Below are 19,169 nucleotides of genomic sequence, written 5' to 3' on the forward strand. Positions count from 1 at the left end.
TTACGCGGACACAATAATACTTTTAATACATAACTTTTGGAATTGCTCATTTAATACTTTTTTACTGGTACAAATTTCGGCTGGTTTCGCTCAAACAATTGCTCTCAAATTTAAAAAAAATACGTACGTACATTTTACGTTAAAAGACAAAACAACTTTATATATAATATCGAGCAATGATTTTATTAATATTCAAAAAGTGAGCGCTAAAGAACTTTATGGGAGCTTAATATTAATAATTGCGAAAATCATGACTTATAAAGATGTCTTCCATCTAAAAGTTTATTTGTGTATGACCTACAAATATTATTGCTACCAAAATTTGTACCAAATCGAATCAGAACTGAAATAAATATAATGAAAGATTATATTGTTAGTGTCAAGAGTATATGTGTACCATGCATTTGTGTTATAACTTACCTAAATACCAGATTTAATTGTGCGAATATATGTAGATATTTCCAAAGCTTAAAAATGTATGTTTCCTTAATTCTTAGTATACCAAAGAATTTTTCGAAATATTTTTTTATGCATCGGTTCACTAGTAGTATGAACTTTAATGGGTTTATATAATAAGCGCACATTCCACAAATACTAGAAACAAATACCCTATAATGTATATGTATATGAGTTTATGTTGTAAATATATACACATCGATATTGATGTGCAATATCAGTGGTTCTACATTTATGTGTAAAAATCATAATAAATTATAATATGCATATTTCAGTGACATTAGGGTTTAACGCAGTAGCTTTTAACTTGAATATTTATGACCAAACAATAATCAAAAAATAAAATAACTTGTGATATCTAATTTGTGTGAATTTATTAGAATGTATGATCCAAATTCATTATAAATAATTGTTTAACTGGTTAAAAGAAAATCCTTCGAGCAGCATAATATTCGAATTTTCATTAAGTAAGAATATATTAAGTACATGTATACATACTTACAAACGTATTTACATAAATATGTATGTGGCATACTGATATATACATATATGGATTAAAATATATAAAATAAGATAGATTTTTTATATAAGTTTGTTGATTCGTTTTAAATAATACCTACAAAGATTAGTTTTAAATACATTATAATTGCATAATTAAACTATTAAAAACATTAGATATATATTGTTAATTATGTTTATTGTACACCCTATTATGATCAAACTAGTTCATGCGAGCTTATTAAGGATATTGTGAGTTGGCGTTAAACGCAATTTTACCCAGATTCACATAAATAACTTTATGTATCAACATATAATATGATGTTGTATTTACTATATATATTAATAAACTAAACAATATAACAATTGTAATAAATATACATACATATTTATTGTACATACATACAGCATGAGATATAAAAAAAATTACCTAGAAATAATTTTAAATAAAAAATAATAATATTCTAAAAAGATATCACTGTTACGTTCATCAAGAAAAAGCTTCAATTCCCATGATTTTAAAAGTCTTGAAAACAATAAAAAAATGTTACACGTTGCAGCTATCGGAGTTCAAGGAAGTTATAATAAATGGTAAGTGAATACGATTAATATACGCGGCCTTGCGCAGATGACGTTCGTATACAAAATTTTTAATGTTGTTATAACCAAAATATTGAGTTGGCCTAAAATATTGTCTCTATCACATTAGTTGGGAACCAGTTTTATTTACTTTGTTTTTATACTCTCGCAACAAAAGTTGCTAGAGAGAGTATTATAGTTTTGTCCACATAACGGTTGTTTGTAAGTCCTATAACTAAACGAGTTAGATATAAGGTTATATATACCAAAGAGATCAGGGTGACGAGTAAAGTTCAAATCCGGATGTCTGTCTGTCCGTCCGTGCAAGCTGTAACTTGAGTAAAAATTGAGATATCTTAATGAAACTTGAAACACGTGTTAATTGGCACTATAAGATGGTTAAGTTCGAAGATTGGCGAAATCGGACCATTGCCACGCTTACAAAATGGCGAAAACCAAAAACACATAAAGTGTCATTGCTAAGCCATAAATTAAGTTATAAAAGTAAAATTTAGAATAAGGGATCGCACTAGGAAGGGACATATTTGGATGTAATTTTTTTGGGGAAATGGGCATGGCCCCGCCCCATAATTGGTTATTTGTATATAACTCGCAAAACAATAAAGCTATATAAACCAAACTTTCTGCAGTCGGTTCTCTTACGTACTCCGCCACACACCATGAAATTAGTTGAAATCGGATAATAACCACGCCCACCTCCCATACAAAGGTTAGGTTGAAAATTACTAAAAGTGCGTTAACTCAGTAACGAAAAACGTCAGAAACACTAAATTTCACAGAATTAATAGCAGAAGGAAGCTGCACTCATAATTTTTTACAAAATAAAAAATGGGCGTGGCATCGCCTACTTATGAGTCAAAAACCATATCTCAGGAACTACTTCACAGATTTCAATGAAATTCGTTATATAATATTTTCTTGACACCCTGATAACACGGATAAAAAATGGGCGAAATCGGTTCACAACCCCGACTACTTTCCTTATAACTCAATTTTGAATTCCATCTGATTCCTTCACTTTATAATATATACATAAGGAACCAATGAAGATAGCGGAATAAAACTTTACACAAATAGTGCATATCAATTCTGGCTTCACTTGTGAAAAAATTGTCGAAAACGAACTATAACTTTTCAAGGCCCCAGATATCGAATATGTTGAACTCAGTGCCTGAGGGTAAATTTTAACCCAAAATATGGGTAAATCTCTCAGATAATTTAATGTAATTCAGAGGAAAGTTTTTTTTTCTGATAGTGTGTGTCTGTTTGTTAAAATCGGGTAATAACTTCCCCTAGCTCCCATATATCTAATTATAGGTTTTTCAAAAATACGATGGGCTTTATTCCGCATATATGTATTGGTTAATTTGTAAGATATCTTAGCAAAATTAAGTGAGTGTATAGTCTTGGATATAGTGTACCCTGCTGGTAAAAATGAATGAAATCGGTTCAGGAATTACCTCAGCCCTTATATACTATATGTAACGATTTTCGTTATTCTATTAAACTTTATTGCGAGAGTATAAAATGTTCGGTTGCACCGAGCTTAGCATTTCCTTACTTGTTTACATTTACATTATATATATACAGAGGTAGTCAAAATTATTTACACATCGGACGTTTTTTGTACAAGTTTCACAGAAAAAGCTTTTGCTTATTGTTGTTGTTGTCGCTGGGTAACAAAATGTTATGTTGTCATAAACCTTGATCTATTCCTGAGAGAATGAAGTCAGTTTGTGCAAGAATAATATGGCGGAGATATAAGCAAATAAACAAAAAGTATTTACACACAACTTGAAATGGATTATCCTGTTATTTTTTAATGATAATTTTAATGTTTAGTCTAAGTTACTATTCTAAATTCATAATTGGTTACATCGCCTTTGGCATCAATAACAGCCTGCTCTATGGTCCGAATTGAATCAACGCAATTGGGCGTAGAAAGAGTTAAAAATAAATAAAACCATGGTAGAACATAATTTAACAAAAATAACTTTATAAATTTCAAAATAAATGTGCAAATTTAAAAAATGAGTACAAGGAAAATATTTACTTTGATAGAAAATCTTAAAATTATTGATCGGCACAAAAAAAGTACATATAATTGTGTAAAAAAATTAATTAAAATACTATATTGTACTGCAACATTATACTGAAATTTTCGGATGTTTAATTAATTTTTATTGAAAAATATACCCTTTAGTGAGTACTCAAATTAACGAAAAAATCATTATAACGAACTGGGCTGACAATTAATGTGTTCGTTATTTCGGAATACTACTGTATATGTAGCTATACACATGTATTTAGATTGTTAAAAATCCTCACGCCCACACATATGGTATAAAATTTCCCACAAAAACGGACAAACCTGATGGCTAGGGTATTAAAAAAGAAAAGATACAGATGATAAAAATGTAAATTTATAATAAATAATTTTAAAGGTTAAATTAGAGGTGCTAAAACATAACGTCATATCCATAACAATATTTACTATACTCGATTATTGGTTTCATAACCATAACAGCATTTGTAGTTTTTGTTTTTAATTCGAAAATGGTAAATAAATCAAATAAAATTCAAAAAAAAAAACAACTAACAACTAACAACTTTTTATGGTCCCAGCGTAAAAACAAAATAATTCAATTGATAGTTATGGTTATGGTCTTGTTGTTATGGTAACGCACCTCTAATTGGAAACAATAAAAATATTTGTAAGATTTATTACATTTACCATTCGATTTTGTTATATTCCATGAAGAAAGATGCCATGAAACCAAAAAACAAAATACATATTAGCGAAATGTATGTGTGAATTTGTATATCATGACAGCAGACAGAGGGTTGCATTTATTTTGCTACGACTCTGCATGAAAGTAAACATGGGTGTTGGTGTAGCCAAGAATGATAGAATAAAAAATTACAATCATCGTTTACCGTTAGCTTTTGTGGGTTTTAATTTCCTGTCACATGACGTCATAAAACCCAATTGCTCGGTAGTACAGATTAATAAAACAAAGCCAAGAATGATAGAATACATGATTACGACATAGCGACGCGCTCACGACCCACGAATGGGAATAGGCAACAGCAGAATTGTCAAATGGAAAAGGAAATGTAAAACATAGTGAACCAAATTGAATAATGTGCAGATAAAATATCACAATGATCCAATATAATAATGCATATATACGATTTTTTTGTACTATTGTTAATAAATTCCGCTATTGTGCACTTCTTTTTCAAGTTAATAAATTTTTCACTTAGAATTTTAAATAATAATTAAACACTAGCCTTGACTTCAACTCTTTGTTTTGGTTTTATTGTTTTGTGCTACCGTGCAATTTGTCAGTTTTTCTTTCGTTTTCTGTTTAGGTCGAGTGTTTGGGGGTCGCGAGTGCGTCACTCATCAGGAAATTAAAACCCAAAAAAGCTAACTTTAAACGAATGGCGTAATCTTGTCTTCTATCATTCTTGAAACAAAGCCAAAAGGTGGAAGTGAGCGGTAGTGCTTCATAAGTATTTAAAGTTCTAAATTCTACTTCTAAAAAATATATTAACTTGAAAAAAGAAGTGCACAATGGCTGAATTTATTAACAATAGTACAAATCGTATATAACGATTATTTTTTTATTTTTCTCATCTAACAAAAAAGTTGGCAAAAATGGCGAACTTTTTGTAACAAAACAAATAATTTTAATTATAAATATGCATTATTATATTGTATCATTTTATAGAAGACGATTTTAGGAATTACGATCATTGTGATATTTTATCTGCACATTATTCAATTTGGTTCACTATGTTTTACATTTCCTTTTCCATTTGACAACTCTTCTTCATTCTGGGTCCTAATTACGTCACCATATCGTGTATATATAGAATTCTTGGGTGTAACATATTTTGCAGCCACCGCAAATTTGCTTTGTGTGTATTTTGTTGTGATTGGAAAACTTTGCAATGTGTGCAACATACAAGTGTTTTACAAGGGCAAGAGAATCCCCCTATTTATTCACTAAGTCCACTTTCACACGGGCAACTTTTGTTGCTAATTCTCGGGCGATTCTCTTTTGCTGTCGCCTCTTGCGTTCACACGAGCAATTCTTGTTCGACAACTCTGTTCGTGTTTTTCTGTCATTCTCTTTCATATAATTTTCTCAACTTCTTGTACGCATCGTTTCCAAGCAAATAAATATATTTCATTAAGTAATTTTTATCGTTATTCTCAATTTTCTAGCACATTTTAATTATATTATGCATATTTCTATATGTATTTGCAAATTACATACAAAATTAAATGATTAAATTCAAATTTTCAAATATATTGTAAACATTAATTTTAAAATGTGTGCAAATGCAACACTGTTACGTAGCAGCGAACTGTTACGAATAAGAACACAAAGCGTGTTGCCTGAACACAGCAGACTCGGCGCGATTCTCCTCTCCTCGTCGCCCCCTCTCCTATAAAACTAAGGATTGCCGCGACAAAAATTGCCCGTGTGAAAGGGGTCTAATAGAAAAATACTTATATCGGAATTCTTTGGAATTTTCAGAATGTCACAAAATATTCACAGTCATATTTGCTTAAAATGGCAGATTAGGCAGGGATGCATTCGTAGCCTTCAAGAAAGGCATCATGCGCTATTGGAGTTGCCATATTGTATATGTTAGGATTTTAAAACGGCAGCCCTGTCCGGAAGCAAAATGTAGTTGAATTTTGCTATACGTCGAGTTCGAACGTGTTCTTTGGAAATGTTGATGTTAAGTTAAGAAAAGCAGAAAAAATATAATTCTAGAATTATTTTTTGGCTTGCAGATGTCCAGTATAACAAAACCAACAAATATTTGATTTTATTTCGCTCCAATTTAGTCGAGAATTGTGGCCAAGTGTAATTTGTATTAACTTTAAATTTTAGGTGCCAATATGGTTGATTGTTGTTGATATTCGTTGTTTGTGATTAGTTCATCCGTGAAATATCTTTGCGTATTTCGCTTTGGTATTCATTCGTTAAAGCGTGCTGAAGAGAACCAATTTTATCAACCGAATATTTAGTATCACTTATTCTATTTCTGGCAAAATTTTTCATTCGAGAACAAAGAAGTAAATTTTAACGCGTAAAAGTGTAAAAAATTCGAACAAAAAATATAATCAAAAGTCGGTGAATAAGCAAAAATTAAAAGTGAAAAGAAATAAAAGTCTTCCTGTTTGTGTGACCTACGTATTGTGTTTCTATTTGGTTGTGGGCGATCTAAAAATTTTAGCGTTTCGCCAAGACCAAGAGCCACGAAAATTTGCAGATATTTACACGCTTAAAAGCAATTTAGAAGGAAAAACATAATTGCTGAGCAAGTTTAATTTTTAAAATTGCTTTGAAAGTTTAAAATATTCCACTAATAACATAAAAAACACAAGTAAAACCACAAAAATATAGTAAAATTGTGATTTTAATTTGGAAAACAAAAGAATTTTATGTCGTGAGTTCTACCTTGGCTATGGATTGTAAATTTGTTGTTTATAATGCGGCTCGAGACAACAACTTATCGCAATTGAAGGTAAGTGAAGCATGTTATACCAAGCAATGTTTATAATTGATTTAAATATAAATCATAATACACATTGGTATAGAAATTTGCAAATTTCCAACATTTATTTTGTACTTACCATTAAATTTATTCCTTCATTAATCGGAATACTTGTAAATATGTTTTGTTTTTCTAGAATAATACTTGATTCTTTTTTAAGCTTCTTTTAACTCTAATATTCTTCTAATATCTTCTTCCACCATAAATCATGTTCACTTCCCATATGTTTGAATATCTTACATATTATAATTCTTGCATTTAGAATGAGTAATGAGCATGTGACATTTCCCTCTGCGAGATATTATTGTGACGTTTCCAATCAATGGCTCTAAAACATGTTGTTGTCTGTTTTGTACATTTACCACTTTTACGCAGTCATAATTGTTCTAAGTTGAAAAACTCACACCACAATTAGGAAACATTACTACTTCTTTGCATTTCATTATCCGGTGTCATTATCGTACTATAATTGGCGTATGAGGTAACTGAAATTCCCCTGCTAGATTTGGGGTATATAGCCTTCTTGCTCTCATTTTCTACTTCTGCCGGTGAAAGTAAGAGGCGGAACAATGTTTAATTTATTTTCACTAATCATCCAAATTCCTAATTTGACAGGTTTCAAAAAAGTTTTTTAGATGTTAAAATATTAAATTGTTATTTGAATAATATTAGCCATGGTTTACTGTACAATACATAACAATGGTTTTGCATATTTTATTAGTTTTTCCGTAACTATATTTATTTGAGATATTTTGTATGTGTTTTTATTCGCAAAAGGTCAGTATAAGTTTTTGTATCTGGTTTGCTTTGACTCCAATTCTTCAGTAAATATACATACATATGTACATATACATGCATACATGAATAAATGTGAATTTCTGTGAAGTAGCAATAAGTACGTAAATGAGGAAGGACAAATGTCTGTTCAAAGAACAACAACTGCCATCAGCTTGAATATTGAACTAATCTACCATTGAAAGCAATGAACTCATGGTCAATAACTTTAGATGATCAGTTTTTTTTTTATTTTGGTTTTACATCTCTTTCGTTTCAACTTTACTTAAATTTATTTTAACAATATTCAAGGGTCGGGGCTTATCATGTACATAACTCTCAAAATACAAGTCAATATGCATATGTAACTGAGTCGATATGAATACTTAAGAGTTTCGAATAGTTGCCAATATCACTTTTTATTATAGCATACATACTATTATTACATTGCCCATTTGATAAATTTTAAATATTTTATTAAATTAAACCGATAAAAACTATTTTTCAATTTTAGTTTTTAGTATACATAAGTAATACAAAATACGTGCCAATTGAATAAAGCTCCAGGCGAAATATACTTGCCTTAGAACTTTAGTTGCTGCTAAGCCAAATTTCCTGTCTTTTAAAAGCAATAGTAAAACAAGATGTCGGAAAAAACAAGTGATTCGGAAACATTAACTCAGCGTGACTATATATTCGAATATGTCGAAATATGTTAATAAACATTATTTGTGCATATTATATAATTTGATTTTACCTTTTACATCATAAACTTATTATGATTAGAACTATTTTTATTAAAACATACCCCGTTTTTTTTAAATCTACACAGAAAATGAAAAAAAATGAAAACGGCAATTTTTAATTTTCTATTACAAAACTGTATTTTATTGTAAAGATTTAATTTACCATGGCAAAAACTGCTTTTATCCGCTTCCTTTATTTTAACAAATTTTGAGAGAAAGGAATAGAGCCAATTTTTGTACGATATTACAAAAGTATATAAGCAATTTAGTTTTGTTATTAAATAAATAGAAATAAATGCAATAGATAAATTAAATATCAATGAAGATATAGTATAAAAAGTAATTGTGACACCTAGCATCTAAAACTCTTCTTCTAATTCGAAGTTATAGTTCGATAACTTTTAAAGCATCAACTCTCATTTGTATTAACATTTTCTTGAATTCTATTATGAATGTAAACATTACGCAACAATACAATTGGTTACAATTATAAAAAAATATCCTGTATACAATCTTGCAAACAAGATATTAGACCAACTACATCACATAATTAACGCCACTAACTTTCCTTATTTACGAAATCTCTAACAGTGTACATTATATTTATTATCATTTCCGTGTATATAATATGGGAACTTTCTTTTGTTTCTACGAATAAGTTAATTTTATTTTGACATTGAATTCGCAATGTCAACGCATTACGAGTTCGATATCCATACAACACAAACACCAGTCCCACAAGTTGCTTTGTCAATCGAATGCATATAAATATAAATTTATGCATTTATAATATGCATATGTGTATGTCCATTAAGTGAGCTAAAACGAATTCGTCATAAATAAACAGTTTGTATGTATGTACCATTAATTTGAATACAGTGATGGTATCATGACGAGATAAACACAGTCAACGCCAAAAAAGTATATAACCACATTACATATAAGTAATGATTAGTGTCTTTTCAAAAGAGGATATTTACATTTTTATGTTTTTTAGACTAAGTATGCAGTCTTGTTCTTAGTGTCAATATACACAATTTCGATGAAATATGAGTCCGTTTAAAAATGGAATACTTTTGCCTATAAAAATATAGGTATGTTCGTTTTATAACATAAAGGGAGTATTATGAGCAATATGGTCAATTAAAAGAACTGGGGGAAGACTGGATAGAAACTGGTTCGTGGTACAACCACTGTCAAATTGAAGACATATGAAAACTATCGATTTTACTCTGAACAACCTATGACATTATTAAAAAGGGCAAACGACCTCTTTTGATTTAGATTAGATTAAATTTGAGTTCAGTACGAAGTCCACTGAATAATGCAAGAATAATGATATACAAATTTACTCAAGAAACATTTTGTAGAAGAATGGTATATTTTGATGAACTGAAGTGCTTTAAAAAATTAATAATTGACAATCCAAACTACAGCCCTGATGAGCAGAATACGGAATTGGAATATATTTTGCAAAATAGGGATATTATTACAGTTTCGTGACAAATTTCTGTTTTTTTAGAGTTATGTAGCTCTAATTCGCAAGGCCCAATTTTTGTCGAATTGTGTAGTTAGAACATTGTAATAAAAAAAAACCTAAACACAAATACTAGGGGTATTAAGGATCTGTTGTATTTTGTATTCTTGGTTTTTGTGTTTTATTTTGCAAATTTAAGGCTTTTTTTTTGTATAAAAACGGTTACAAAAATGTTATTCAAAATATTGGCCGTCGTTAGCTACTACTTTTGACCATCTTTTTGGCAGTATGCGTATTCCGTGCAAATGTCGAGAATTCGGCTCAAAAAGTGCCTTTTTTTCGGTTGAGAATAAGTTTGGGATGCAAACAGATCTCTACAAACATTTTGTTGGGTTAATGTTGGCACAAATATCCAAGATCTATATAAAACGATTTAATCGACCAGTGCTCGACCCTAGAGACATCTATTGGAAAAGGGGGAAGCAAAGTTGTAGACCTAATAGTAATTTTAGTAAAAATTCAACAATAAAATATACGTACAATTCAAGCACTGCAAGAAAATACAATAGTGCGACCCTATTGTAATTGTCGTTTTGTTTTGTACATTTATCGCAGTTGATCACAATTAAAAAAATGACTGAACTGTTGGATGCTGTAAGTTTTGTTTCTAAATATTTAAATAAAAAACTCTTTTACTTAAGTAAAGTAGCTTGTGGCACAAAAATCAGTTAGTCGGCAAATTTTACAATGACATTCAGAAAGTCATTACAATAGGGTGTGTTCGCTATTTTCTTGTGTATATCTGAGCTCATTGTAAAAATAGTATATATATAATTACTACGAATACAACAGATCCCGAACACCCCTAATGTTTTTCAGTAGGACTAAATATATTCCTTATAAGGTTTTCTTATACCCGACACACTTGTATATACTATACTATACTACGTATGAATTACCAGATGTGTGTCACCAAATACCAGCACTTTACCATGTGAGCAATGTAGTATTTTGCTGGTAACAATATCAGCAATTTTTTTGTGGTATTTCACTAAACACAGCAGAAAATAGGTTTGAAACCTAGGAGAGAGCTCATATACAAAAGCTTTTCAAAATATTTTGTCAAAATGACTTTTCAAAAATAAATAAAAAAAAGGAAAAAAGAAATTTTTCAGAATTTTTTTTTTTCAAAAACGCCAAAGCAATGCACCACTTTGTTTTGTACACGATTCTGAGATAAAATTTAACGACTTCTATGTTGTGTGGAGAAAATACGTGTTTTGCAATAATAAATCTTAATTTCTCCATTTTATAAATGTGAATGTTTATTGTTTACAATTTTTTGAAATATCGAATGTCTATGAAACAAATACTAGTATTTGGGTTTACTACAAATCGATGTGTGTCAATGTACGTAGTTAAAACAATACCATAATACTTTTATCATGGTATTTTTACCACATTTGTGTCTCGGGTATACTCGGGTATGTATACCCCTATTTCGTTTTATAACTGTATTGAAATTGAACCAACTAAAATCTTGTTAGGTACTTAGAATAAAAATTAATTACCATTGAAATTATATTGATTTTATCAAAATGATAGATTTTCAATGAAAAATTAAAATAAAAAAGTAGTTATTGTTAAGTCATAACAGTGGATAAATAAAAATGATGGATTCAAAATTGATGTGATATGCAAACGAAGAAGTCTTTATCTAAAATTCATTTGAACTTTCTTTATTTATTACCTGATTAAAAGGTGGATTATAATTATTAATAATAAAAAAAGTAAAATATATATTTATTCCATTTCATATTAGGAGTATTCAGACCGCACCCGTTAATTTGGTTATTCGTTAGATGATATTTCCTTAAATCACTTAACTGTGAACATACTTTTTGCTCTATCTCAATTGTGGTAAATTTTTAAATTTGGAAAAAAAAAATTAAATGAATTTTTGAGACAACGATGGAAAACAAATAGTAAATTTGATGCTTATTATACTCTCGCAACAAAAGTTGCTAAGAGAGTATTATAGTTTGTTGTTGTTTGTAAGTCATAAAACTAAACGAGTTAGATATAGTGTTATATATAGTGTTATATATATCAAAATGATCAGGGTGACGAGACGAGTCAAACTCCGAATGTCTGTCTGTCCGTCCGTGTAACGGATAACTTAAGTAAAAAATATTGCAATAAATTGCGAGAGTATAAAATGTTCGGTTGCACCCGAACCAGGCCTTTCCTTACTTGTTTTTATTTATTTACATCGCATAAAGTTTTATTTACATACATATGTAGATACGTTAAAACATGTTTTCTGTAATTTGCTTTGTAGTTACAGTTTGGCTCTTAATTTGGTTATTCTTAAGATGGTATTTCGTTAAATTTTGATTTCATGAAAAAAGCTTTATTTAAATTGCTTTTTTTATATGTACGAAGAGTTACAAAAGTTTAACGCATTATTATTTTAAATGTGAAAACTTAGTTTTTAATTTTGTTGCAGCAAAAAAGAACACCATACTTGAGGCATTTAGTCAATGGAGTCCCAGTTTTGTATAGTCTACTACGTCCTTTTTTACAAAACACAACCCAGTGTTCATTTTGATTGTAGGGATTCGCATTAGTAGATTTGAAGATAAACTTGTACACTGATCGTTTTGCTCCCAGGATAAAACTTTGTAGATTATATTGCTGTTGCAGATGAGAATGCTTCAGGTGCTCAAATGCTTGCGATAAAGTAGACAGGAATTAACTATAGATGTGACTAAAAAACAGTAAAATAGTCTTATATACCACTTCTTTTTGCGGTGGTTAACTGTATACATTTAAAATTGTGATAGATTTAACATTTATTCTCATAAGACCCCTCTACCACGTTTTTTTTTTAATTCTGCGGACAATTCTTAGCTTTTCAAACATATTTCTTGATAATAAATTTTAAAATTATAGTAAGGCTGAGTTCTGCGGACAAAGCCATTTTTAATTGGGTAAATTTTAGAAAATGTCGACTGGCGATCAGTAGCCTGTCATATTCGCCAGTAGCCTCTCCTAATGAATTTTGGACTCGGGCTATTATAGATACATAATATGGGTGTTAATGTAAATATCCCCTTTTGAGAAGTCACTCCTTAAATATTATTTTCAATTTTTTGAACAGAAATGTATTCTTATTTAAGAATAACGAAAGAAGAATAAGAATTTCGTTATAAGTTTTGATACCCAATCTTAATATATTAACCCATTAGTTGCAACTTAAATCAGGTAAAAATATGAAACACAATTTTTGATTTAAATCATCAAACTGCTGAAGCTGTTCACAGGCAACGTCGGTATCGAAAGGATTAAGATATCTAATTTTTTACACAGACGGACTGACAGACAGAGATCCTGATTTCAAATCTATTCATCATCCTGATCATTTTGGTTTATATAACCCTATTTCTAACTCGTTTAGTTTTAGATGTTACAAAGAACCATTATATGAAGAAAACTATTATAGTCTGTGCAACATGTTTAAAGTTTAATTTTTCATTAAATGTTATTGCATTGAAATCGTGCTATTCAGATTACAACAACTTTTGTTTTTAATGTATGTATTTGTACAAAATTACATATAAAAAGTATCAATAATTGAAATTTATATATATTTCCAGCATACCCTCTCCAACACATCAGAGTCCGAAACAAAAATGCTGATATCGGCGAGAGTTAACGGAGCAACGCCATTGGTAATTGCCTGTCGAAATGGTCACTACAACATTGTGGAATATTTGTTAAAGCGTCATGCCAATGTTGAGCAAGTAGGTTCTGTGAGTTTCGATGGTGAGCCAATTGAGGATGCGCCCCCACTATGGTGCGCCGCAGCCGCTGGTCATTATGGTATTGTAAAGCTTTTGGTTCATCATGGGGCTAATGTAAATAGTACAACTCGCACTAACTCTACACCTCTGCGGGCTGCTTGTTTTGATGGCCATTTTGATATTGTCAAGTTTCTCATCACTAATGGTGCAGGTGTGTTATATTGTAATGCATAATAGAAATAAATAATTTTAAAATATTTCAAATAAATTTTAGATTTTGAAGTGGCAAATCGTCATGGGCATACATGTTTAATGATTGCGTGCTATAAAGGTCATTATAAGATCGCTCAGTATCTACTATCACTAAACGCAGATGTGAATCGGTGTAGTATAAAAGGAAATACAGCTTTACATGACTGCGCAGAATCTGGTTCACTGGAGATTTTGCAATTGTTGTTAAAGCATGGCGCTGCAATGGACGTCGATTATTACGGTATGACACCTCTATTGGCCGCGAGCGTGACGGGGCATTTACCAATTGTGGAACATCTTATTTCCTTACCCTGCGTTAGTAGAAAAAGTCGCATTGATGCCTTAGAATTGCTAGGTGCAACCTACGTAGATAAAAAACGTGATATGATCAGTGCTTTGTCCTTGTGGCGAAGGGCAATGGAGGATCGAAATCAGGAACCCAAAATACCAAAAACTATCAGCGAGCCAATTGCAGCATACGAATATGTGTCGGAAGTGAAAACAATAGAAGGACTTGAAGAGTTAGTGTTGGATCCTGATGAAATGCGAATGCAAGCTTTAGTTATACGACAACGTATTTTAGGCCCAACACATCCTGATACAAGCTACTACATACGATTCAGGTAACTCCAAATTACCACTTAAAAGCAAGTTATTAAGCCTTTTTTTAGAGGAGCGCATTATGCAGATGCTGGACGTTTTGACCGTTGCATTGAGTTGTGGACGTATGCTTTGACGATGCAGCAGAAAATTTTACAACCTCTGAGCCCAATGACCCAATCATCTCTCTTATCATTTGCGGAACTTTTTAGTTTTATGCTTGTCGAAGCTGGACGTTTGTTGCCCCGCGGTCGCATTGTTCCTCCAATTGAAGCTAGAGATATGTTGTTGATATTTAATAAGGCTGTTCAGGAAGTAGAGCGAGGTAATAAAATCAAGTTGAATACATAAGTCTTGTTTTGGGTGAAACATTTAGTTTTGCATTTGTAGGTCTTAAATGGACTATAGAACAGGAAACAAATCCGGTTGCAGTAGCATCAATACATGATTGTAATCACGATCCGAACGCACTGAGTCGAGCCTTAGTAAGCGCTTTACATATTGGTTGTTTATTGGCTTCTCTTGAAGAAGATGAAAGCTTTTGTCCAAATATGCGCAAACAAATTTTATATTCTTTGTATAAGTTGAATCGACTAAAAGTGTCTGTTCGATCTGGCCGAACAGCTTTACACTACGCTTGTTACCGAGAAGGTACACTTGTGGGTCGTTATCCAGCTTGTCAGTTTCCTTCTCCAGCATTAGCAAAAGCTCTACTCGAAGTAGGGGCTGATCCAAATGCCAAAGATGACGAAGGAAACACTCCTTTGCATTTGGCTGCCACAGCGCAACAATGTCCGCGAACGCTTGCAAAAGTTCTCTTAAAACATGGCGCGCATCTGGTAAGATTAAAGTATTTAATTTAGAATCATTGCTAATAATGTTGTTTAATGTAGGATGCAAAAAATTACACCGGTGAAACCTTCGAATCACTGTTGAAATCAAAAAAAATACATGAAGTCGTTAATCCATTGAAATATACCACTCTAGCTTGTTTGGCGGCACGAACTATACAAAAACATCGAATCAAATATACGAACACTGTACCTCCATCACTGTATACATTTATTGAAATTCATTAATTGCTATAAAGTGAAAATCGCGATGAGTATCGTAGGTAGAACGCTTACAGTGTGGATGACTATTCACTATGATCGCGGATATGAATAATTTGTGATCGTTTTTCATATAATTTACGTATATATTTCTTCTCGAGTCACATATAAGGAGACATTTAAGTTAATTATACTAACGTTCATGCTTTTTCTTTTATATTTGCACTGATTAATGTAATGTAACAAAATATAATAGACTTGAGCGGGTTCAATGTTGAATTGTTTTTAAATCACTGACTCGGAATGAAAATAAAAATATTGTAGGATCATTTAATGACAAACAGAAAAAGTCTGTGCAAGTTACAAAGTAAGGGCATTGATAAACATATTAAGTTATATACGAAAGTGTTTGAGCAAAAATGTTGTCAAAAAGGCAAAATTGTAAAACCCTTATGGATTACTTAACGATTTTTGTGTCTAGGATTAAGTATATAATACATGCATATAAAAATAATCATAGAAAAAAAATAAATCAAACGACTAGGCAAATAAGTATAACAAAATAAACTTCATAATTTGCAAACATCAATTTGAAATCAATGTATATTTATATCGTTTATTATATATGTATATGTTTGGAATTATTCGAATACATTAAACTACAGCAAAGTTTAATACATACCAAAAGTGCGCCTTAAATTGTGTTCAACAATTTTTTTGCCTGAGTTTAAACCAATTTTTTATGTAGATTCAAAAATTTGACAAAACTGTATGCAACGTTGCCATCTATCACTTGCTATTAGCATATTAAATAGGTTTTGCGATATGTAAATTAATTGCTTATATTGAATATATGTATACGTTGACAATGGTATATATAAAAGAAAATCCAAATGTAAATAATGTGCACTACTGTATTCAATTCGCGATCATGAATCGAAATAGTTCTTGTTTTTTGTTTAGCTGGCATATTATGTTACTAGTTGTACAAATAACTTCTGCAAAACCAACCAGTTCTGGAAAATTCGGCATTGAAGATTTTGAGAATTATTTTAATGAAATCAATGTTGATGACGAAGCGGCCGACGATAAAACGCGGAATGCAGTAAATTCACCGTTACAGCGCTGGCCCAGCAATTTATTATACTACACAATCTCAACCGACTATAATAAGGAAGAGGTAGATAATGTCCATGCGGCATTATTGGTATTTAACGAAAGTACATGCTTGAGATTCAGACAGTATGATGTACGTCAGGGTGGAAATATAAGGTACATCAATTATAAGAAATCTTCGGACTTGTGTGGTACAAAAGTTGGCTTTAGTCCGCTAACTCCAACGGGACCACATGATGTGACTCTAAATCCTTATTGTTTAAGTGAACGTGGTGTTATACAACATGAAACTTTGCATGTTCTTGGCCTCTACCACGAACAGAGCCGTCCAGATCGCAATAAATACGTGAAAATTGATTATTCCAATATTCCTCAAAAATATTGGTCACAATTTATCGCCTATCCCGAAATATACACTACTACTTATAATATCATGTACGACTATGAAAGTCTAATGCATTATTCGGAGTTTGCTTTCTCAAAGGACCGTACAAAACCATCAATGCGTGCAAGAAGTGGTAATACGGTAATAGAACGTAAAATGGGGCAAATAGTTGGCCCATCGGAAGGCGACCTAAAGAAGATTAATATAATGTACAAATGTAAACCATCAAAATAAGAAAGTGGAGTATTCGCCAAGTGATGACTGAAAAAGTAAATATTTTTGTGTTTTTTGCCAGCTTTATGTATAGGTATAATGTAAATACATATGTATTTGAATGTTTTCCAGGAGCAGGAAATAACGTTTTATATAATGCACAAAGTATTAAATATTGTAAGTTTGCTTGTATTATATAAATATATATTTTGATTCATATAATATAAAAAAAAAGAAATAAAAATATTAAATATTGAAAAATATTTTGTATTACAAACTCAAAGGTTAAGAATCCTTTTTTAAACTCCAGCAACATGTTGCACAGATTATAATAGGTTTCTTCACCTTACGGTTGTGTTAGTGTTACAACATAAAACTAATCGAGATAGATACAATTTGCTATTATCACATTGAGACTTGGTATATGTGTTCTTTGACACTCTGGTCTTGGTATTTCAGTTTGCGAAATTGCACCATTACCACACTCATAAAAGAGTGGTAAGAGAAAAATTATAAAGTGCTATAAAGTTTGCAGTAAGGGCATATGCGGTAAAATTAATTTTTAGAGATTAGGGGAATAAGCTTCTGGAATACTGTAATTTTTGCAGATGAGAGTAATTTCAACCTGTTTCGATCGGATAGAAATATATATGTATGAACAAAAGCAATTGTTGAGCTACAACCGCAAAATCTACGTAGTATCGTAAAACATGTTGGAGGGCATGTAATTGTATGGGGATGAATGTCGTCTTCTGTTAAGTGGTATTTAAATTAATTAGTATATCTGCCGCTGTTAAGTGCTTTTTAAATTCTTTGGAAAATGTATTTAGTTTTCAAGAAATACTTTCTTAAGTATTTCTTGTACAGTTGCATCACTTTGGCTATGAGCCACTGTACTTAGTTCACTTTGTTGAATACACTTTTGTTTTTCCAATATATTTTTATTTGAAGTAATAAAAAGTGGCAGTTTCTTGAAGTTTCTGCCAAAGTAACATAATTTTTTAACACTCACAATAATAAATTATCAATATTCTTGCACACACAAAAAATAATTTAGTATCACAACAAACTTTAACTATGTATTTAGCAGATGTTTAAGGCAGTGCATTGGGGCATTCATAAACATCATATAAATGCATTGCATATTTTGGTACAGCATGGATGTAATGCATAAAAGCTTTGCATGGCATGGGTAACTGTTTTAAAAATATCTTGCTGTTGCGTTTACATAAGCCGTCATATATATACATATCTTTAGTACTTCATAATACGGAATAAAAATGGGTGTAATCGGATAAGAACCACACTCATCCCATAAAAAGTTTATGTTGAAAACTAGTAAAAGACCTTTTAGAGTCAAAGTTAATGACTCTTCTAATCTAGTTCCCTGAAGTCCCCAAGCCTACATCTAATATATTTAAGAAAACCTAATATTTGTTATTGGTTGTCAACGGCATTACTACAGCAGTAGTTAACATCGTGAAACGAAGTCATATTTCACATAGAGTTTCTGAAATCGCGTTGTCAGCTTAGATATTTTTATACCTAAAATCTAGTACAATCTTTATTTGAAATTTAATCTGTGTTTAAGTTAGATAATAGTTCGTTCCT

At 31.0% G+C, this 19,169-nt stretch overlaps 2 protein-coding genes and 1 long non-coding RNA gene across 3 annotated transcripts; 2 read left to right on the top strand and 1 right to left on the bottom strand.

The window, feature by feature from the left end:
• Positions 1-755: 755 nt before the first annotated feature.
• On the bottom strand, positions 756-4,711 carry LOC128919928 (uncharacterized). The gene is made up of 2 exons (XR_008470047.1): positions 4,289-4,711; positions 756-3,932 (listed from the first exon to the last, which is right to left on the bottom strand). It is a non-coding gene; the product is annotated as an uncharacterized LOC128919928 (long non-coding RNA).
• A 1,529-nt stretch (positions 4,712-6,240) lies between these two features.
• On the top strand, positions 6,241-16,433 carry LOC105208442 (protein fem-1 homolog CG6966). The gene is made up of 6 exons (XM_011178293.3): positions 6,241-7,107; positions 13,794-14,151; positions 14,215-14,815; positions 14,864-15,117; positions 15,183-15,631; positions 15,686-16,433. The coding sequence occupies exons 1-6, from the start codon at positions 7,048-7,050 to the stop codon at positions 15,869-15,871; spliced, it is 1,908 nt and encodes a 635-aa protein (XP_011176595.2). The 5' UTR covers positions 6,241-7,047; the 3' UTR covers positions 15,872-16,433.
• Positions 16,434-16,635: 202 nt separating this feature from the next.
• Positions 16,636-17,819, top strand: LOC105208441 (zinc metalloproteinase nas-13). Its single transcript, XM_011178292.3, has one exon. The coding sequence runs from the start codon at positions 16,698-16,700 to the stop codon at positions 17,577-17,579; it is 882 nt and encodes a 293-aa protein (XP_011176594.2). The 5' UTR covers positions 16,636-16,697; the 3' UTR covers positions 17,580-17,819.
• Positions 17,820-19,169: the final 1,350 nt, after the last annotated feature.

This window comes from Zeugodacus cucurbitae, chromosome 2, assembly GCF_028554725.1.
Source record: "Zeugodacus cucurbitae isolate PBARC_wt_2022May chromosome 2, idZeuCucr1.2, whole genome shotgun sequence".
Classification (NCBI taxonomy): Eukaryota; Metazoa; Arthropoda; class Insecta; order Diptera; family Tephritidae; genus Zeugodacus; species Zeugodacus cucurbitae.

Coding starts and splice junctions, on each gene's coding strand:
- LOC105208441 (XM_011178292.3), top strand. CDS start 16,698: ATGTATACGTTGACAATGGTATATATAAAAGAAAATCCAAATGTAAAT.
- LOC105208442 (XM_011178293.3), top strand. CDS start 7,048: ATGGATTGTAAATTTGTTGTTTATAATGCGGCTCGAGACAACAACTTA. Junction 14,152..14,214: donor TCTCATCACTAATGGTGCAG/GTGTGTTATATT, acceptor AATAAATTTTAG/ATTTTGAAGTGGCAAATCGT. Junction 14,816..14,863: donor AGCTACTACATACGATTCAG/GTAACTCCAAAT, acceptor GCCTTTTTTTAG/AGGAGCGCATTATGCAGATG.